Here is a 22,979-nt window from a genome sequence, read left to right as displayed (position 1 = left end):
GAATTCCTAAACACAGACTGAGCCAAAAATAATCAAAGGTTGGTCACAAAATGTATAATGATAGGCAAAATCAAGAATGACTATTTTGGTCCCTTCGACCCCCCCAAGTTGCTGAATTCAGGAATGGAATTTTAAAGCTGTGTTCAGTGAACAGGAAAGATGATTTAAAGCAGCTTCTTATTAACATCCATGTGAAATGGTACCAAATTTGAACTTTAAAAATGTTAAAGTTATTCAAATTATTTCACAGATATATATTCCAAGCCAGTTGGTTCAAACAGCCTTTTGGAGACCATATATGTCAATGTGACAGGCCTAGCATGTTGCCTTTTGTGTGGCAGAGTCCTTGGAGACAAGGATTTCAGAGACAAGAGACATGGCTTAGCATCCAGCCATCACTGGGGTGCATTTGACTGCACACATCCATTTATCCATTCATTTGCTCATGTATTCATTCACTTAAATAACATTGATTGGCCATGTAGAGTTTATCAGGCAGTAGGAATAAAAAGTGAGTCTACTGTTCCCACCCTCAAAGAGCTCAGGATTCTGATGTGAGATCACTGATGAACATAAATGCAGCTAGAGACAGGATCTGACAGAATTTAGTCATTCGGCTATAATATTATAAAGCACAAAATGATGACTAAGGCCTTTGCCCTTGAAGAACTTCAACGCTCGTACAGCAGAAAACTCATGTACACAAATATACAAAATAGAACATGGTAAGTAGAGGCAGACCCTTAGAAGGCAGACAAGAATCCAGACTCAGAAATTCTCCTGTCATTCTTTTCCTTAGCCCCGCATCTTTATTATAGCTTTATTTTTGATTGATAAATAAACATAGGTGTTTGCCCTAGATATGAAGCAGGTTAGTAATAAATTGGATTGGCTTATAAATTATGAAATAATGGTTCACATTTAGAACTAGACAGCAGAGGTCAGATGGTGTAATAGGAGCCTTAATAATTTGAAAGATATTCTATCCCAGGCCACAGTAAAATGAACAGAGAGTGGAATTAAAATTCCAGTAAATACTGTGAAAAGCATGTGAAACATAGGTGATGTGATTGGATAGTTCACATCAATTAACATTGTGAAAGAGAGTTTAAAATGGAGTTAGTATCTGTTTAAGTAACACAGAAACCAGAGGAGAGAACAGAGTGCCTCTTTTTCTCTGTTACAGTGATATTAAATGATTAGGCCTAGAAAGTTGTCCCAAAAGCAGCTTTGATGGACTGTCTTTCTGATAGCTTGCACTTTGGTGTACAAACCTGTTATGTTTCTTCTGATATTATACAGCTACTACACTCAGTTTAATATAGACATGAAATATTTTTTTCAGCTCTATGAGTACCATTATTTTAAAGATAAATGCCTAAAATCTTTGTTGCTTTTTAATAGAACTCATTGTACATTATCAGAAAAAGAATGAATGCTGTTTGTGTCCTGCTCTGCTTCTGACACAGAATAAGATCTTATGGAGAGGATTGTACAGTGAAGAGCATTAGCCTTAATCCAGAATGAATCCTTCATGAAGGTCTAACTGTCCATTTCTGAATAGTATATCTATATCTATATCTATATCTATATTTATATATTTATATCTATATCTATCAAGAGACTATCAATTTATTGACATAGGTCAGGATCAGTAAAGCCCATTAGAAAATAAGGTTTCCAATTTGCCATATTGATTTATATATAATTAGTCTTCATATTAGCCTTTTTAAAAAATATAATTTCCCATGTGGTTCAAGAATAATTAGCTGGTATGTGGCAATGACTAAGCTCCTGGAATCTCAGTACATGAAGTAACTAACGCTGGGTCTTTTTTTTTGGATGGATACAGCTAACAAATACTGTGTCAGATCATTGACAGTAGCAAATTCTGCTATCCCACGTGTATTTTTTACATATACACCATTGTAATATTTTGGTACAAAAAATAATTTGTGCTATGGTTTTGTACTAGTATCTCAGTGTTAATTATGAATCAATTGTCTATTTGATGGACTAAATTCATGATGTCAAATTGATTTCCTTTTAATCAGGCCTTGCTGTTAAAGACCTTTATACATTCTGGCTATTTTGCTTCTATGCAGTTTCCTTGGTTGAATAAAAGGCTGGGATACGGTTGTATGGACTGGGAAATAGAAAACTCCAACCTTATCTCTAAGCTCTGCTTGAATGATTCTGAATAAGTCTTTGAACCCATATGAGTGTCAGACTGTATCTTATTAGAAGAAATTAGGGCACCTTAATATAACCTTTATTGTATATAACCTTTATTATGCTGGGGTTATACAATATGTTTATTAATCATTGGTATGCTATTCTATACAAATATCTGTTCATATACTTGCACTATATATATATACACACACACATATATATATTTTTTTAACAAATAGTTTATTGTCAAGTTGGTTTCCATATAACACCCTGTGCTCATCCCCTCAAGTGCCCCTCTCCGTGCCCATCCCTCCCCTCCTCCCCACATCCATCAGTCCTCAGTTTTTGTCAGCATTCAAGAGTCTCTCATGGTTTGCCTCTCTCCCTTTCCCCCACCATTTCCCCCCTTCTTCTCCCCCTTGTTCCTCCGTCAAGTTCCTCCTAATCCTCCTATACGTGCAAACATATGATATTTGTCCTTCTCTGCCTGACTTATTTCGCTCAGCATAACACCCTCAAGGTCCATCCATGTTGCTACACAAGGCCAGATTTCATTCTTTCTCATTGCCATGTAGTATTCCATGGTATAGATAAATCACATCTTCTTGATCCATTCGTCCATTGATGGACACTTAGGCTCTTTCCATGTTTTAGCTATTGTGGAGAGTGCTGCTATGAACATTGGGGTACATGTGCTCCTATGCATCAGCATTTCTGTATCCCTTGGGTAAATTCCTAGCAGTGCTATTGCTGGGTCATAGGGGAGTTCTATTGTTAGTTTCCTGAGGAACCTCCACACTGTTTTCCAGAGGGGCTGTACCAGTTTACATTCCCACCAACAGTGTAGGAGGGTGCCCGTTTCTCCACATCCTCGCCAGCATCTAGAGTTCTCTGATTTGCTCATTTTAGCCACTCTGACTGGCGTGAGGTGGTATCTCAGTGTGGTTTTGATTTGTATTTCCCTGATGAGGAGGGATGCTGAGCATCGTTTCATGTGTCTGTTGGCCATCTGGATGTCCTCTTTGGAGAAGTGTCTGTTCATATCTTCTGCCCATTTCTTCACTGGGTTGTTTGTTTTTCGGGCGTGTAGTTTGGTGAGTTCCTTATAGATTTTGGATATTAACCCTTTATCTGATATGTCATTTGCAACTATCTTACTTGCACTATATTTTTAAAAATCCATTAAATAGCTATTTCTTTCAACTTTTAGTATTGGAAGCAAGAATACAAAGAAAAAAGAATACAAAGAAAAAAATAAGTTTAAGTTATTTATTTGAAAAGATGTGTCCCCATTCTACCTCTATTGATGCATGCATTGTTATGGGTAGCACCTGTGAACTCAGATGCTGGCAGCAAATATGTACAAAGTCTGTAGATCGAAATTACCTTCATGCAAGTGGGAAGTCCTGGAAGCTCAGACTGAGGCCCAGGCTGGACTGAAGCCATGGTCTGCAGTGTCCTGTGTTAGTCACATTCTACTGTTGTTAGAAATGAGAATTCTTAAGTAAGCAGATTATTTTATGTATTGTTTTAAGTAGAAAAATCATAGGGACAACATAGGCTTACATTAAGGATAGAGGCTAAGGTACAAAATATGATCAGAACACAATTAAATTCCTTATACCTGCATTTCTTTTACCACTTACATCTGAATCAGTAGAGTACTCATTAAAATGCATCCACTTGGGCCCTGCCTCAGCTTTCTACATTAGAATCTCAGAAAATGGAGTCTGGTAAAAAGGGCATTTTAGCAAGCTTTCCAGATAATTCAAATACCCACTAGGCTTTGTGAACCAGCCCCTGATTTTTTATTCATTGATTAAATGAATCAGTCCTTCAGTTCTGACTCATTCATTCATTGACTTAACAATTTTATTAAGCCACTTTTCATCGCATAGTATTGTGCTAGTTAGCGTGTAAGGAATAATACAATATAACGTACATCTGTGGCAAGTGTTTTACTATCTAATTAGGGTGACAAGATGTACCCTTAATGCCTATTAATAAATAAGCACAAGGTATTTGGATTCAGGATCAAAGTAGCATTAATAGTATAGTATGTAACATCCAGAACAAGAGAAACTTCATTCTGTTCTGGTCAGATGACACTGGGAGTAATAATCTCTCTCATTTATTAACTTTATTTGATTATTAGAACCACCCTGTGAAATAGATAGAATATTATTTCACAAAAGAGAAAAAAAATTGAGTCCTAGAAACAAAATCTGCTTTGCTACTAATTCCTACACCAGTATTCTTCTCACTGCGCTGCTATAATACCTCATATAATTTTTTTGTTGCTGTTACTTAAGCTGAGACTGTTCAGAGATAGAAGAGTTTACCAGCAGTGAATACTTGGATTGAAAAACTTCCTTCCTGTCAATATGTGTTTTTTATCAGCTACCAAGCCATCAACCAAGGATTTTGTTCATTACAATTTATGGGAGAAGTCTTACATATGGTGAATGTATTAGGAGAAAATATTAATGACTATGATGGTTCATTTTATGTGTCAACTTGGCTGGACTATGGAAATAAATTTGTGAAGGGAGCCCCAGGATCCTTGAAGACCTAAGTAATCATTCTTCTCTGTAGGCCAGAACTTACAATGGGGCCTGCTGTCATTAAATTGGGAAACCTAAATGCACTGAGGATCCTGGCGTGGCAGGAGCCGAGTGATGACCCTCCATTGCCAAAGTCAAAGTGGTCATGGTTCCATAATGGACAGCAGAATGAAGCAGAAATCAGAATATAATCTGACTGGCAGAGAAGGACAAATATCATATGTTTGCACGTATAGGAGGATTAGGAGGAACTTGACAGAGGAACAAGGGGGAGAAGAAGGGCGGAAATGGTGGGGGAAAGGGAGAGAGGCAAACCATGAGAGACTCTTGAATGCTGACAAAAACTGAGGACTGATGGATGTGGGGGGGAGGAGGGGATGGGCATGGAGGAGGACACTTGTGGGGATGAGCACTGAGTGTTATGTGGAAACTAATTTGACAATAAACTATTTGTAAAAAAAATAAAAATAAAAAAGAATATAATCTGACTTATAGAGTGCTAGGGCAATGACTGGTCGATCATGGTGTTCCTAGAAGTGAAATAGATGGGAAGCCTACTAAATTCTTGCTTGATCTGTATAGGCAGAAATGTTCTAGGTCAACTGAACGAAAGTCTAGCTTGAATCATAAAAACAGAGTTATGACCCCTGAATCAGTTCCCAGATACAAGCCAATTTACAGATCCAGAATGAAGAGGAAGCCAGCTCCCCTTGAAATAGGTCCCCTGTATATTGCTAAAAATATATTCTGGCAATCTTGCCCCCCATCCCCAAAGGGACCTACAGTCTTTAACCAGGTTAACTGTACACTGAGAAAAAAAATAATGAGAACTTTTGGGGACTACTGGACATTGGCTCTGAACTGACAATAATTCTAGGAAACCCAAAACACTAAGCAGTGTACACCCAAAGCACTGCAGTCCCATCAGTCAGAAGAGGAACTTATGGAGGTCAGGTGATCAGGGGAGTGTTATGTTAGAACCATCTCACAGTGGGCTCAGTAGGTGTCTGAACCTATTCTGTGGTTATTTCCTCAGTTCAGAAAGGCATAATTCAAATAGAGATACCCAGTAGCTGGCATAATCCCCACAGATCCCTGACCTGTGGAGTGAGAAAGGCCAAGTGGAAGACACTAGAACTGCCTTTACCTAGTAATATGGTAGACCAAAAGAAACACCTCATTACTGGAGGGATTGCAGAGATGAGTGCCACCATCAAAGACTTGAAAGATGCCAAGTTGGTGATTCCTACCACATTCCCATTCAACTTGCCTATTTGGCCTGTGTAGAAGACAGATGGATTTTGTAGAATGACTATGGATTATCATAAGCTTAACACAGTGGTAATTCATTGATTGCAGTTGTTGTACCAGATGTGGTTTCATTGCTTGAGAAAATTAACACATCTCCCGGTACCTGGTACGTAGCTATAGATCTGGCAAATACTTTTCTCTTCATACATGTTCATAAAAACTACTGGAACAATTTTCTTTCAGCTGGCAAGGCCAGCAAGACATCTTCACTGTCCTACCTCAGGGATGTATCAACTCTGCAGCCCTATGCCATAATTTAATTTGCAGGAATCTTGATCACCTTTCCCTTCCACAAGCTATCATTTTGCTCCATTACATTGATGGCATTATGATGATTGGACCTAGTGAGCAAGAAGTAGCAAGTACTGTAGACTTATTTGTAAGATATTTGTTACTGGAGGATGGTAACCAAAAAAAACTTTATTGGTAAAATCCAACAAAAATTCAAGAATCTTCTATCTCAGTGGGAGGTTAGGGGTCTGGTGGTGTTGAGTACATCGAAATATTCCTTCTAAGATAAAGGATAAATTGCTGCTTCTAGTCTCTCCTACAACCAAACAAGAGGTACGATGCCCTACTGAGCCTCTTTGGATTTTGGAAACGACATCGTCCTTGTTTGGGTGGTTACTCTGACCCATTTAGTGAGTAACACAAAAAGGTGCCATTTTGGGGTGGGGCCCAGAACAAGAGAAGGCTCTGCAATAGGTCCAGGCTGCTGTGCAAGTCACTCTGCCACTTGAGCCATATAATCCAGCAGATCCCATGGTGTTTGAAGTGGCAATGGCAGATACGGAGGCTGTTGGGAGCCTTCAGCAGGCCTCTCCTGGTGAGTCACAGCACAGACTCTGAGGAGTAAAACCCTGCTGTCCTTTATGGATAACTATGTTCCTTTTAAGAAGCAGCCCTAGGCCTGCTACTGGCCTTAGTGGAAACTGAACACCTAACCATAGGCCACCAAGTTATCATGCAACTTGAGCTGCCCATCATGAACTGGGTCTTATCTCACCCACCAAGCCGTAAAGTTGGGTATGCACAGCAGCATTTCATCATCAAATACAAGTTTTACATATCTAATCAGGCTCAAGAAAGCCCTAAAGACACAAGTAATTGACATGAAGAAGTGGCCCAAAGGCCCATGGTCCCCAATAGTACTACACTCCCTTTTTTTCTCTCAGCCTGTATCTATGGCCAAGTGAGGAATTTCTTATGATCAGTTGACAGAAGAAGAGAGAAATGTAGGTACCATCCAAAGTGAACAACTGCTTCTCTCTGGGATATCCCTGAAGGATAGTGATGAAGGGAAATCCTCTCAGTGAACAGAATTTCAAGCAGTACACCTGGGTATTCACTGTGCTTGGAAGGAGAAATGGCCAGATGTATAAATGTATACTGATTTATGACCTGTGGCCAATGGTTTGGATGGTCAGGGACTTCAAAAGAACATGATTAGAAAATTGACAACAGGGAAGTTTGGGGAAGAGGTATGTGGAATGGATCAAAACATGAAGATACCTGTGCACCACATAAATGTTTACCAAAGAGTAGCCTTGGCCAAGGAAGATATTAATAATCAAATGGATAGAATGACCTATTCTCTGAATACACAGCTACCCCTGTTGTCCCCCAATAGACTCATAAACAAAGTGGTTATAGTGGCAGGGATGAAGGTTATGTGTGGGCTCAGCAACACAGACTTATGCTAACCGGGGCCAACTTGCCCACAAACACACTGGTGAGTGCCCATTTTGCCAGCAAAGGAGACCAACACTAAATCTTCAGGGTGATAAGCCAGCTACCTAGAAGCAGATTAATTACATTGGACTACTTCCATCATAGGTTGGTGTTTTATTCTTACTGAAATAGAGGATATGGATTTTCCTTCCCCGCATGTAATACTTCTGCCAAAACTACCATGAGGAGATTTATAGAATGCCTACCCACCATTGTGGTATTCCACACAGCATTGCTTCTGATCAAGGAACTCCCTTCAGAGCAAATGAAGTGTGTCAATGGGTTCATGCTCATAGAATTCACTGGTCTTACCATGGAGAACATGGCAAGAACGTTTCCGAAGCAGCTGACTTGACAGAATGATGTAATGGTCTTTAGAAGACTCATTTATAGTGCCAGTTATATGGCAGTACTTTGAATGAAAGGGGCAAAATCTCCAGAAGGCTGTATATGCTCTGAATCTGCATCCAATAGATGATGCTATTTCTCCAATAGCCAAGATTCACAGGTTGATAAGTTAAGGGGCAGAAATGAGAGTGTCACCACTCACTATTACCCTGGGTGGCCCACTATCAAAAATTTTCTCCATCTCCCCATGACCTTGTGTTCTGCTGGCCTAGAAATCTTAGTTCCAAAGGAAAGAATGTTTCCACCAGGAGACACAACAATGATTCCATTGAACTGGAAGTTAAGACTAGTTTCTGGCCACTTTGAACTTCTCATGCCTCTGAATCCATAGGCAAAGAGGGCAGTCTCTGTGCTGGCTGGGTGAGTATTGATCTTATCTACCAATAGGAAACACTTGGAGGAAAAGAAGAGTGTGTCTGAAATACAGGAAATCCCTCAGGGCATCTCTTAGCATTATAATGCCCTGTGATCAAGGTCAATGAAAAACTACAATGGTCCAATTCTGAGAGGACTGCTGATGGCCCAGACCATTCAGGAATGAAGGCTTGGGTCACCCCCATCAAGTAAAGAATCCTGGCCCACTGAAATGATAACCAAAATGTAGTTACAATACCAGCTGCAGCCATGTGACTGGTTATAGAAATGATGACTGTAATTATCATTGATTATTTATTTTGTTATGAATATGCTTATGTGTGTATGTCTGTATAAAACAAATGTTTTCCTCACTATCTAATCCTTTATCATTTGACATAAGATATATTAATTTTTTGTCATAGTATTTAACTTCTTTTAACTTTATGTCATAGTATTTTAAGTTATAGGATGTCAGGAAGAAGAATAATATTACCCAAAGACTCTGCATCCTTTTCTGGGGGAAGGGTTAATATGTTTTAGTTGTATGCAAGATAGTCATATAATGTTGGGCAGAAGTATGAGTTTGCTGTTGTCATTATTTTGGAAATTACGGTTTAAGGAGATTTGTGTGGGTGCCAAGTCAACAAGGATGGACTTAAGAAGTTTAATTTTATATGGCAACTTGGCTAGACCACAATGCCCAGATATTAGTCAAACATTACTCTAGATGTTTCTATGAAGGTGTATTTGAATGAGATTAGCATGTAAACCAGTGGACTTTGGGTAAAGCAGATTACCCTCCATAGAGTGGGTGAGCCTCATCCAATCAGTTGAAGGACCCAACTGAACAAAGACTGACTTCCCCCAAGAAAGAATTCTGCCTTTGGTCTTAAACTGCAACTTTTCCTTGAGTCTCCAGCCTGCAGATTTTGAATTTGCCAAGCCTCCACAATCTCATGAGCCAGTTTCTTAAAATTCCTCCCCCACCCCACACACACATTTTTCTCCCCATCTCCCTGCCTCCTCTCTCCCTCACCAATTTCTCTCCTCCCTCTCTATCTTTCTCTCACTCTGTTGATAAGATGGGTGGATGGATGGATGGATGGATGGATGGATGGATGGATGGATAGATAGATAATCTATGTCATGTCATCTTAAAAAAAATAGTCTTTAGTTCCAAGCAGAGCATGAAAAAGTAGATTAGCTTACTATCCATTCAGTTGGGTTTCTTTGGTCATTGTGTTAATAGATCAATCATTCTTTTATTTATAATCTGACCAATTTATAATTCATCAAGACAAAATAGGAAGCATCAAATTTTCATTTGCTTGTGACTCTTGACACCATTTTAGAACATTCACATGTTGCCTATTGTTTGACTTACCTATAAACAATAGTAATGATGCCATGCATTTTCATAATGCTTTACCATTTAGGAAGAATGTTTACATTTTCATTATTCACACCAAACCTAATAGGTCTCACATTGTAGGCAGTCTATACACCTATTTATGATGAAATATGATGAATTATGATGAAATAATGAGTTTAGGTCATATTTTTTCCTTTTTCATCTTTGTTAAGTTTGGAGGGTTTTTTGGAACACTTACTAATGAGCTAAGCACAAGGAAACTAGGAAGAATGTGTTAAGGTGATTAGTAAATTTTGTGTCCCTGAAGCCAGCCTGGACTGTCCTTCCCCCTTCAGAAGTCTTTCCAAATTGTTTTTTTCCTGACAATGGCTCATTGCTAATCTGATTAGTGAGGACTGTGCCCCCAGCAATTGCCCACAATCCCCCTGGAGGTTAATATGTTTCCATCAAGAACTTAAAAGTTCTTGCAGAAAGACTTTCTATAACAAGCCCACAATGAAGTTTATTGCTGAATTGTGTAATTTGGAAACTAAAGCTAAATAAAAAAAAGAAAGAACTCTCTGATGAAAACTCTTTTTTCCCAAGTAAGTACTTGAAAACAGATATGTGACTTATATATAGACTTTTAAGGCTTGGATTCATGAGTTCTCTGTAGTTTATTGTAAAAGGCCTGTCCATATTTTCACAAACATGTAAATGCCATGAATCAATAGCCTACCTCTATCTGCAAAGATGGAAAAATGAGATATACTTTTACTTCACTATAAAGGTTTATTCCATAATTGGAGTAAGGTTGACAGGAATTACTGTCAAGTTATTTACTCATCCAAAAATGTTCATGTCCCTGCTCATGTGTGTGCATTAGTCTACTCAAGCTGCTATAATAAAATACCACAGACTGGGTGGCTTTAACAGATATTTATTTCTTCTGGTTTTGGGGGCTGTAAGTCCATGATTGAGGTTCCAGCAATTCAGTTTCTGGTGAGAGCTCTCTTCTTGGGTTGCGGACAACTACCTTTTCTCTACGTACTTACATGGCCTTTCTTTGGTGCCTAATGTTTAAGGGGAGACTGTTCTCTGGTGTCTCTTCCTTCTTATTAGCACACCAGTCCTGTCGAATTAGAGCCTCACCCTGATGACCTCATGTAGCCCAAAGACCTTATATCTAAACACCATCACAATAGGGGTTAAGGTTTCAACTTATGCATTTGGAGAGGACATAATTCAGGATGTAACAGTGTGTAATGTCATTTGAGCCACGTTTTCAAAAATAATTTAAACACATTTTAAACAAATGAGGTTTGGGGGCACCAGGGTGGCTCAGTTGGTTGAGCATCTGACTCTTAATTTCTGCTCAGGTCAGACCCAGGGTCATGGGATTGAGTCCCTCAAGGAGCTTCATGCTGAGCATGGAGCCTGCTTAATATACTCTCTCTCCCTCTGCCCCTCTCCCCAGCTTGCACTCTCTCTCTCTAAAATAAAAGAAAAATAAACTGAGGAGGTTGGTTTTGCAAATTTCTTTGCATCTTTAGTGCCCACAACAAAAGAAGAGCCTATAAAAATACCAGCTGCCATAACTTTCTGAGAACTTTTTCAAAGTATGTATTATTAAACTACCTTTTGATATCATGGAAAGAAATTAACAGACATGAAAAGAGACTCTTTCCCTTTAATCCTGTCACACTATTATACAGCTGTCATTTATTTCGTTCCCCCAGTCATTCCCACAGAGATTTGTAATGGACATTAATGATGTTTTCACAAGTTTGTGGTCTCCTTTTTTTCATGGGATAATATTTTGTTAATTAATTTATACAATTGATTTAACACACTTATTGAAAGAATTTTACCTGTTTGATTTTGATGAAGCAGAACAATTTTCATTTACCAAGTTTTACAAAATAACGTCAATTTTGTTCAGTAGATCAGCCCATATTACTGTTCCCATTGCCAACCGACACTCCATTTGCCTACATGAGATACATCTTCATACACATCACATCTGAATCTTTGAAAGAGGTAACAGAATCATCAATAGATGAGACTGGCTCAATTATTTATAGAATTATTAATATACAGTAGCCAATACTAAATGGTTTTCCTTGGCTGATCTCCTGCTGGCCCAATTGCCATTCTTTCCAGAGTTTGCCAGTAATCAGTTTAGATGGATAAAATTGAGAGCCTCAATCTGTATGAAAGGTGGGGTTCATAGTTTAACTTCAAGCACAGAGACCAGAAGAGATTTGGTTAAATAAAAAGGGGGTCATCTTCCTCTGAAGAAATCTTCCTTCATCTTCACTTTGAGTACTATCAGGATTTGCCACACCTGTGATTTGCTTGGGTAGATATACTTAGCTCTGAAAGATTTAAGACAGGTAAAATAGGGGTGGCAGTGGGTCTTATTTGTACTTAACTTCACAAGCAGAAATTTGAGCCTTGAATCTTGATTTTTTTAGTATGATGTGCTGAATAATATAAAACAGGAATTGAAGAAGATCCAAGAATAATAATTCTCTGAAGAAGAGGCAGTTTTTTCTGAAAGCACATTTAACAAAGTCCGGACACATTTTGGGTTGTCACACCTGGCTGGGGAAGAGCAACGTCATTACTATCTAGTGAGTAGAGGCCAGGGATGCAACTAAAGACTTTACATTGTACCAGACAGCCGCCTCCCCCAAATACTTATCCATCCTTAAATGTTAATAGTGCCAAGACCAAGAAACCTTGGTTGTATAAGATTCCTGAGAGGCAAAGACCTTGTTTTGTTTTGTTTTTTAATATTTTTTTTCTAAGGGACTATCAAGAAATTTGGGTAAACTTGTCTCCCTTACATTTTTTAATCTTAATTTTTTATTTTCCAGAAGAACCATTCAAAGAATAATTCTCATATGCTGAAACGAGCAAAAAAATGTCTATAACTTGGCACAACAATTATGATTCAGTATTTTCACATCTGTTCTCTAGAAATAAGAACAGCCTCATTTTACTACCAAAAGGATAGTAAAAACTATTACTACTCATGACCATGGGAAATGATCTTAAGGAGAAAGAAGGCTCCAGAATGGAAAGGAAGAATCTAAGCTGCCTACAGCCTATTCACTACTGTTCCCAGTGCCCAGCTAGTATGAGGCACTTAGCAGGTGTTCAACAAACAGGCACTGGCTGACTTTCATAGGCCCCTTCATTTATTACTCAAGCATCGTACATCGTACATTATGCAGGATATTTCTGGAAATTGTCAAAATGTCGTAGGCTTCTCATAAGCCATATCATGAGCATGAGGGACAGGAAATTGTCCTTTGCTCTCTGCACTGGCAATTGGAAGATATGAATGGCAAACCATGACCTGGCCAGCTGTCCTAAACATATTCCTCCTTGTAGAGTTGCATAACATCCATTCTGAATGTAAGGTTCTTTTAATTTTTAAAATAATTAATTATTTTAATGAATTATATTCAGGATATAATTCTGGACTTTGCAAGTTTAACATATGGAATAGAATTCAGGGAGCCAAATTTTATATAGGAGTTTCTGGGGCCAGTGTTAAGCTATGTATTGAGAGTGGAAGCAAGAAGCAGAGGAAGCATCTCTGACACAACTTTGATTAGAGGATAAGGAATTCCCTGACACTTTTTTGAATCACTTGCCTTGATCAGCGTCTTGGCCACACTCCTCTGCCACCTGCTCTTGACAATTGGGTAATGAGTGCCAGGAAATACTGGTTTTTGTTTTGTTTTCCTGTCGGAGAACTCCGTGTACTCTGCCATGATTTCGGTTGTATTTCAGAAGTATTTGGACTCCAAACAGAGCAGACAAATTCCGTTCTTGGGGGACACAGGAATCCTTCCTTTGTTCCAAAAGAAATCCTTCCTTTGCTCATTAGAAATATATTACCTGCTTCCTAAAATTTTTTTATCACATACTACAAAACTGTGTCTGTGATAAAAATATGCGAACAGTAATGGGGCACCTGAGTGGCTTAACCAGTTAAGCTTCCCACTTCAGCTCAGGTCATGATCTCATTCATGGTTTGGGAGTTCGAGCCTCATGTTGAGCTCTGTAGTAACAGCTCAGAACCTGGAGCCTGCTTCAGATTCTGGTCTCCCTCTCTCTCTGCCCCTCCTCTGCTGATGCTCTGTCTCTGTCTCGGTCTCTCTCTCAAAAATGAATAAACATTAAAAAAAATTTTTAAGAGACACCTGGGTGGCTCAGTCGGCTGAGCATCCAACTTCTGCTCAGGTCATGATCTCATTCATGGTTTGGGAGTTCGAGCCTCATGTTGAGCTCTGTAGTAACAGCTCAGAACCTGGAGCCTGCTTCAGATTCTGGTCTCCCTCTCTCTCTGTCCCTCCCCTACTCACACTGTTTCTCTTTCTCTCTCTCTCTCTCAAATAAACATTAAAAACATTTTAAAGAATTTTTTAAATATCTTAACAGTATGTTTGCATTTCTAGAAAATATGACTCCACTAAAGCATATCGTATTGCAAAACAAGCATCTGANTCCCCTTCTGAGTTCTCAATTCTGTTCCATTGGTCTATGTGTCTGTTTTTGTGCCACAAAAGAGGGTATTTAAATGCATAAGACAGTACTTAAATGTCAAAGGGGAGGGCTCCTGGGCATCTCAGTCAGTTAAGTATCCCAATCGTAGTTTCTGCTCAGGTTGAGCCTCAAGTCAGTCTCTGACAGTGTGTAGCCTGCTTGGGATTCTCTCCCTCCCTCTCTCTCTCTCTCAAAACAAATAAACAAAAATTTTTAAAAATTAAAAAGAAAATGTCAAAAGAAAAAACCAGAAATTATTAAGAGGAACAATGTATAACCAATGACTGTATTCATAGCTGATACTTACTGAGTATATACTATAGGAAACTAAGAGGTATCTTTTTTTATTGGCATTATTAACATTCAATGTTATATTCATTTCAGATGTACAATATAATAATTCAATAATTCTGTACATTGCTCAGTGCTCATCATGTTACGTGTCCTCTTAATCCCTTTATATCACCCATCTTCCCACTCACCTGCCCTCGGCAACCATCAGTTTGTTCTCTGTATTTAAGAGTCTGATTTTTGCTTATCTCTTTTTTCCTTGTTTGTTTGCTTTGTTTCTTAAATTCCTTATATCAGTAAGATCATATAGTATTTGGTTTTCGCTATTTCCCTTAACATTATATCCTCTGGGTCCATCCATGTTGCTGCAAATGGCAACATTTCATTCTTTTTATGGCTGAGTAATATTCCGTTGTGTGTATATACCAACTCTTCTTTATCCATTCATCTGCTGATGGACACTTCGGTTACTTCCATATCTTGGCTATTGTAATGCCAAGTGAGTGTTCAGTAATCATAGGGTCGTGTATATCTTTCAAATTGGTGATTTTGTTTTCTTTAGGTAAATACCTAATAGTGAAATTACCGGATCATATAGTAATTTTAGTTTTAATTTTTTGAGAAATCTTGATACTGTTTTCCACAGGGGCTGCACCAAATTACATTTCTACCAGCAGCGTACAAGGATTTTATTTTCTCCACATCCTCACCAACACTTGTTATTTCTTGTCTCTTTGATTCTACCCATTCTGACAAGTGTAAGGTGATATCTCACTGTGGTCTTGATTTGTATTTCCCTGAGAATGAGTGACGTTGAGCATACCTTCATGTGACTGTTGGCCATCTGGATGTCTTCACTGGAGAAATATCTATTTAGGTTCTCCGCCCGTTTTTAATCAGATTATTTGGGATGTTTTGGTGTATACTTGTGTGGGCTCTCTATATATTTTAGATATTAAGTCCTTATTGGATATTTCATTTGCAAATATCTTCTCCAATTTAGTAGGTTGTCTTGTTGTTTTGTTTTGATGGTTTCTTTTGCTGTGCAAAAGCTTTTTATTTTGGTATAGTCCCAATAGTTTATTTTTACTTTTGCTTCCCTTGCATGAGGAGACATATCAAGAAAAATGTTTCTATGGCCAATGCAAAAGAAATTACCACCCATGGTTTCTTCTAGTTTATGGTTCAACGTCTCACATTTAGGTCATTAATGTGTTTTGAGTTTATTTTTGTGGATGGTATAAGAAAGAGGTCCAGTTTCATTCTTTTGCATGTGGCTGTCCAGTTTTCTGGGCACCATTTGCTGAAGAGACTGTCTTCTCCATCGTATATTCTTGCCTCCTTTGTCAAAGATTAATTGGCCATATAAATGTGGATTTATTTCTGGCCTCTCTATTCTGGTCTAGGTGTCTATTTTGTGCCAATAGAATACTGTTTTTATTGCTGAAAGTTAAAAAAAATTAATGTTTATCTTTTGAGAGAGAGAGACAGAGTACAAGTAGGGGTGGAGCAGCAAAGATAGAGGAAAACAAGAATCAAAGCAGGCCCCAAGCTCTGAGCTGTCAGCACAGAACCCGACCTGGGGCTCAAACTCACGAACCATGAGATCATGACCCAAGCTAAAGTCAGATGATTGCTAAGAGTTTTAATGTATTCACTCATGTCATGCTTACCACAGCATTATTAAATGGATGCTTTTGTTATCTCCATTTACTGATGAGAAAACTAGAGCATAGGGAAATTCACAGTTTGCATAAGGTCACAGAGCTAATAAGTGATAGAACTGGAATTTGATTTCAGATCATCTTGCTTAGAACCTGTGCACTAAACTGAGACATCATACTGCCTTCCAGACTTGGTGACTGACAGCATTTTCCTGAGCTTCAAGGCAGACAAGACAAGACTTGTCAGTACTTTTCCCAAGTGATAAAATCTTGAGAAAATCATTGGATACACTGCAGCCTGAATAACATTATTGAACATGACCAAAATTATGACTGCTATTTTTCACAAGTCCAAATGTATTCTTCAAAATAGTATTTTTCACATCAACCCTCAATAAGAGGGGTTTAAGTAGGAACTCTGGGAATATAGCTAACATGATTTGAAATCCAGATTTCCTGAAGTAAATAGTGTTGATGATTGGGTGTGATTTCTGTCATTGATCCCTATTTTATTTGCATTTGTAACAGTCTGTAATTATCTTGTTTGCATACTTACTTTGCATTGCTGGCCTCTTCTGCTGGAGGGAGTGTGGGGGTCTATTTGCTTTACGTCTGTTAATCTTTGGAACTTCGCACAGAGAATGGCATGATAGGTCCTCAAAATTACTTGTTGAGTAAATTCATGAGTGAATGAGTCCTCCAAAGGCAAAGAGCTCCTCCAAGAACAGCCTCAAAATCCTTTTACAGTATAAATTATGACTATAATTACAATTTGTAAATTATGACTATGAGAAGTTAAGGAGTTCCTTGAGGAGTTACTGACAGAGAAATCTTGACCAGACTAAACAAAGCACAGTGCTGACTCTTCTGCCTGTTTTTCCTTCATCACGAGTGCTGATGTCAGGGCCGGTCCCTGGGCTTGTGTTTTGCAAGATCAACCCAACCCCATCCAGGAGATCACCTGGAAATGGCTACAGGTGGCCATCGGTGACAGTGACATGAAGAAGTCTGCACCCACACCACAGCATCGTTTCATTCAAAGCTCTCACTGCTGCTTCCAAGTTTTAAACCTGAGCTTGAAGACAAAACACTTCATGTTGCATGCCTACCACATTTGGTGCCTTTTTTGGGAGGCCCAGGATCCAGAGAGCTGCATCTGGCTTCCCCCTACAGATTTGCTCCTTCTCTGTGCTCCTGGCACTGGCTTTAAATGGACAGGACAATAGATTCATCTGGTGCCACTTCAGGATTAACCAAGTCCCTGGTTTGTGGTTTCACATGTTCAACCTCCTCTGCCCTTTATCTCTTGTCATGTTTCAACCCTAAGAATAGCTAACATACAAGGAAAGGGAGGTACTAGGCCCCTTTTTGGCTCAAGGAAGAGAAAACCATATTTATTCAGAAATGGTTAGGTAGGCCTGTTAGTTCCAGTGAAACCAAGCTATTTGCTCCCATATTTTCTCTAAATATAACTGCCGCTGTAATAGTAATTCCGTCATACGTTTAAAAAAAAAAATGCGATGGCTGTTCTCAGCTTCATTTTCACAGGTGTGGGGCCACTCCTAGCCTTATCATTTACGATCTTGTAGCCCTGAACTCCTTGTATTTCCTCCATACAGCACGATCCACCACACCTTGTACCTTTGCTTTTGCCTTTTGGACTGGGACTTTTACCCCAGCCCTTCTCCGCTCTCCAGTTTCACCTCAGGCATCACCACCTCGATGGGCGGCCTGAAATTTCCAGATCTTGCTACCCACCCTGCCTCTGTGACCCCTTTGTTTTAGCACTCACGTATTATATTTAATGTTCATTTAGGTGTCAGTTCTCCTCTGTTCCACTAAGAGCAATCTCTTGAGAGCAGGAACTGTGCCTCACTCATTTTCTGCCCACAATGCCTAGCATAGAGTCTGTCATATAAAGTGATCTCAGTAAATATTGATGGAAATGAATCATTTGTCAATAAAGCATGATGTTCTCACTTGGACCTTTTTCTGCATTCAAAACTCCTAGAAGCACCAGAAACGTTTTAAGTGACTGTATTTTAGAGCTTCTAGAATGTAACGTTTTGCTATTTCCCTTCCTTTTCAGGAACCTCTTTCCGGAGCTGTAAAAGACAAAGAGAAGAATCATGTCCATGATTGCACCTTTCTATGGTGGCAAGTCCATTCTCATTACTGGGGCCACAGGCTTCATGGGCAAAGTGTTGATGGAGAAGCTATTTCGCACCAGTCCCGACCTGAAAGTCATTTACATCCTTGTGAGGCCCAAGGCTGGCCAGACAACTCAGCAGAGGGTTTTCCAGATCCTAAACAGTAAGGTATGCCTTAGGGGAAGAGCCTGGGACAAGATGACTCACTACAGTGTTCCCTGACAGCCCGAGATTGCAAGTGGGGGCTGGGGTGCCTTGCCAGGTGGAGGAGAGGAGACAAGATGGCAGTCTTGTCTCATAGCAGCAGAGCCAACTGCTCAAAGAAATCTGTGGTGTTTTCCTGTAGAAGAAGAAAGAGGGCATAGGCTCTGTCTATCTGCAGGTGAGCAGATACTCTATGTTCTGGAAATTACTAAGAATCAAAATGCTAAAATTCCTAAAGTGGACTCTCCAACCTCGATATCTGTCACTGTTCAGCAGAACCCTTTGCTACTTCTAGGTAGTTCCCCCTCCCCACCAATTTTTGGATAGTCCTATTCTATTCTATTCTATTCTATTCTATTCTATTCTATTCTATTCTATTCTATTCTACTCTACTCTACTCTACAGTATATACTCTACAGATATGGTTAGTAAGTAGCCATGCGGTAATACTTGACAGTTCTCCACACTGAGCAGGTTTATGTATTACATACTTTGTCTGCAGTAACTTGGTATTTGTATTATTCCATAGGTTCTTCTAAGGGGAAAACATGGAATATGAAATATTATAGGTGTAAATGAGCATTTGGGTATCAGACCCCCTCACTCCTTAAACAAAAGATTTTCCATGGGGAAAATAAATGATGTGCTTTATTTTATTTCTGGGCATTCAAACACTGAAAAGCTTCCGCTACAAAAATCATGAATGCTGGCCTCAGAATATGAGGATGCATTTGCTGATTGGCTGTCAGGAAAGCTGTGTGCAGGGAAGGGACATTGCAGTCCTTATTACTGACTGTGACATATAAGGTATTATTGCTCATATTTATTTTGATACTAAAAACTCAAAAAGACAAACCTTAAGATTACATTTTTAAAATGTGAATAGACTCCTTTTGAACAAAAAAAAGAAACCCTTCCAGATTATATTTTTTTTACTTAGATTATGTGGCTGTTTAAATTCAAATTAATTATAACAATGAACTTTAAAATTCAGATTTTTTAATCACAGGAGCCATATTTCAGTGCTCAATAGCTACCTGTGCTTCTGGCTGCTTTATTGTACAGGTATAGAACATTTCTATAATCACAGAGAATTTTACACGGCATTAATTTAGATGATTAAGTGTCTTATATAAAAAGACCATACTGTGATTCAGATTTTCATGCTGCCCATCGTTTTTATTAACTCTACACTTACGGAAGTGCTTGCTTATGTGTCACATGAATGCTAGGCGTTAAGGATATGAAGACAAAAATGACATGGCCAAGTGAAGTGATGGAGATAGTCGTGTAAAACATGATTACGATGCAATGAGTTCTCCAGAGAGAGGAGACCAAAGGGCAGTCTAAGCAGAAAGAAACACACTTGCAAATGGATAACTGGTATTTGAGATATTTGGATATTTGAAAACCTCTGGGTGACTTGCTTGGTCCCAAACAAGTGAGGTTTTTGGGTTTTTTTCTTAAATAGTTTATTGTCAAGTTGGTTTCCATGTAACACCCAGTGCTCATCCCAACAAGTGCCCTCCTCCATGTCCATCACCCCCCTTCCCCTCTCCCCTACCTCCATCAGCTCTCAGTTTGTTCTCGGCATTCAAGAGTCTCTCATGATTTGCCTCCCTCCCTCTCCCCTACTATTTTTCCCCTTCTTCTCCCCCATGGTCCTCCGTTAAGTTCCTTCTAATCCACCTATTCTTGCAAACATATGGTTATCTGCCCTTCTCTGTCTGCCTTATTTTGCTCAGCATAATACCCTCAAGTTCCATCCACGTTGCTACAAATGGCCAGATTTCATTCTTTCTCATTACCATGTAGTATTCCATTGTATAGATAAACCACATCTTCTTGATCCATTTGTCAGTTGAGGGACACTTAGGCTCTTTCCACCAAACAAGTGAGTTTTTAAGAACTAGAAAAACAGGGTAGTTCAGGCCAGATTCTGAAAGACTACACACAATTGTATTAGTTAGGTCACTTTCAGTTGGAGAAAACTCGATTGAAACTGGCTTAGAAAAAAAAGAAGATACATTGATTTTACAATGGGAAACTCCAGGACCACAGTCATGAGCAGTGGGCTAGAGCTCTGGCCACCTTGGTCTGTGAATCTCTCAGCTCTGCCAATTTTCTCTAGTTTTATCCCAGTTATGAATAAGATGGTTGTTATCATTGCAAGATTCATATGTATATAGGTGACAGCCTTTGGACCAAGAGAGACTGGCTCTCCCTGAAGCTCTCCTTCAAGATTGATGAAACCTCTTTTCTGGAAAACCTCGTATTTACCCCTGTATCTTACCAGCCTGGGTTAGATTATATGTCTATTTCTAGACTAACCCCTGTGGCATGAGCTATGACAAGTACTGATTTATTCAGAAACTCAAGATCTGCACTAACCGCTGAGCAGAGGGTAGTACACTTAGATCAGTAAGTCTTCCCTTGGGGCTGGGGTGAGCCCATCTTCCCAGATGTAGCACAGCAGCTACATGGAGAAGGGGGAACATCTGAATGATGATTCCAATACTTATCAAGACCCAGAAGAATGGATGTTAGGAAGCAAGCAAGCTGAGAAGAGCAATGTCTCAGGAGTCGCCTGGACCTGAGTTGGTGTCCTCTCCCCACCAAGCAGTGTGCCTTTACATAACTGAGCCTCAGTTTCAAATGGGGATACTAATGGCTATTTTTCTTCCACACTGTTTTGAGATATCAGTGAGCTAATACAGGAAAGACACTTAGAATGGTGCCTGGACCATGGTAAGAGCTCAGCAAATATTGGTTTTTAATATTGCTATTCAAATATGGAAGCTTGAGCTTTATCTTTTAGGGGATGGCACTCCAGTTGAAGGCCTTTTTTTTTTTTGTCTTCTGAAAGCTAGATGATTCCCCTACTGTTTTAAAAAATGGTAATAAAACAGCACTCAGCTGACGAGGATGGGAAATTAATTGTAGGATCTCTGATTGTGATGAGTTTAGTTGAGTAATTGCAACAGAAATCATACTGACTTTGCCCCTTGTGGAAGAAATCTGCCTAGTCATGGAATAGAGAATCAGCAAAATGCATTTGGACATAGAATACCTAAATGTGTTAGACAAAATATGTTTTTATAAAATAATCTTAGTGCATCACTGAGTTAGAGAAAAAGCAAGAGCAGAGGCAACCATGAAAAATTAGCCACCTGAGAATTCTGAATAATCTTGGGGAGGATCTTGAATTGGGACTGTAATCAGTCATAACTCAATTAAGGTGAAGAGACACCAAACCTGACCTGTGGGTTTAAAAGGTGAAGCAGAATTTCTTTTTGGGTTTTGTTAATGTAAGGCATAAAATCAGCTTTTGACTTTGACTAATCCAAAACATACCCATCAACTGGTCATCTCCAATGCAGAGATAACTAAACAGGAGCTTAATTGTAACTTAAAACCAAGAAAAAACCAACCAGCAGTCAATTGCTGAATCCCTGAGTGCTTAGAACTCTCCATTTCTAGTGTCATAGATGCCTTCTAGTTGCAATTTTTAAACTTGTTCTCCATATTTTTCAAGATAGTCCCAATAGTATCAGGTCCAGCATACAAAGTTAGCTTTCTGTAAACAATCAGACTCGCATACCCGCCCTTTCCTAATACTGTCTTCACACAGTCTCCTAAATTCAACCTCAGAATGAAAGTATTTTTCTTTTTCTAATTAAAATTTTGTCCTCTCCCTAAAGGAGACTTTGCTGTTATAAAGTAAAACTAGTAAAGATATGTATAAATAAGTGTTTTAAAAGGAAACAATTAGTGTAGCATCAAAATGCTCAAGAGATTGAAATATGGAAAAGTCTTCTTTAGTTTCTGGCTATTTCTGGTTTTGTAGCAAAGGCATTCATTATTCTTTCATAAATCTTTGATGTATGTGGTCCGATAGAAGCATGTAGAATGGACAGATCTTGGGCTTCTACCTAAAAGAAGAAAAATGTAGTTTAACATTTTTGCAGCATCATATTTTAAAAGTGAAAATATTCCAAATGAATTCTGATTTTTCTCTATTTGGCTAGAATTTGGGGGGAGGAGGGAAGGTGCAAGTTGGTTATTCCAAATACGTGGGCTGCCACAATCAACTTTCCAAGATAGTTATGCTTCAGGGAACACACCCATAAACCTTTGATTTCCTAATAATTCTGTCTGCTTTTATGCTCTCCTAATGTCAGATACAGTGAGAGTGAAAGAGTCTTAGGTT

The 22,979-nt window shown here is 38.9% G+C and overlaps 1 protein-coding gene across 2 annotated transcripts in view; it reads left to right on the top strand.

Annotated features, from left to right (window-relative positions):
- Positions 1–22,979, top strand: part of FAR2 (fatty acyl-CoA reductase 2) — an 80,848-nt gene that overhangs the window by 17,191 nt on the left and 40,678 nt on the right. For both annotated transcript variants that reach the window (XM_077774589.1, XM_077774588.1), the window contains exon 2: positions 18,505–18,733. In XM_077774589.1, coding sequence (XP_077630715.1) covers positions 18,545–18,733 — 189 coding nt within the window. In that variant the 5' untranslated portion in view covers positions 18,505–18,544. The remainder of the gene's footprint in view (positions 1–18,504; positions 18,734–22,979) is intronic.

Source organism: Crocuta crocuta, unplaced genomic scaffold (genome assembly GCF_008692635.1).
Source record: "Crocuta crocuta isolate KB4526 unplaced genomic scaffold, BGI_CrCroc_1.0 scaffold176, whole genome shotgun sequence".
In the NCBI taxonomy this organism is placed as follows: Eukaryota; Metazoa; Chordata; class Mammalia; order Carnivora; family Hyaenidae; genus Crocuta; species Crocuta crocuta.
The sequence above is the reverse complement of the archived record's forward strand: the minus strand, read 5'-3'. Positions and strand labels throughout refer to the sequence as shown.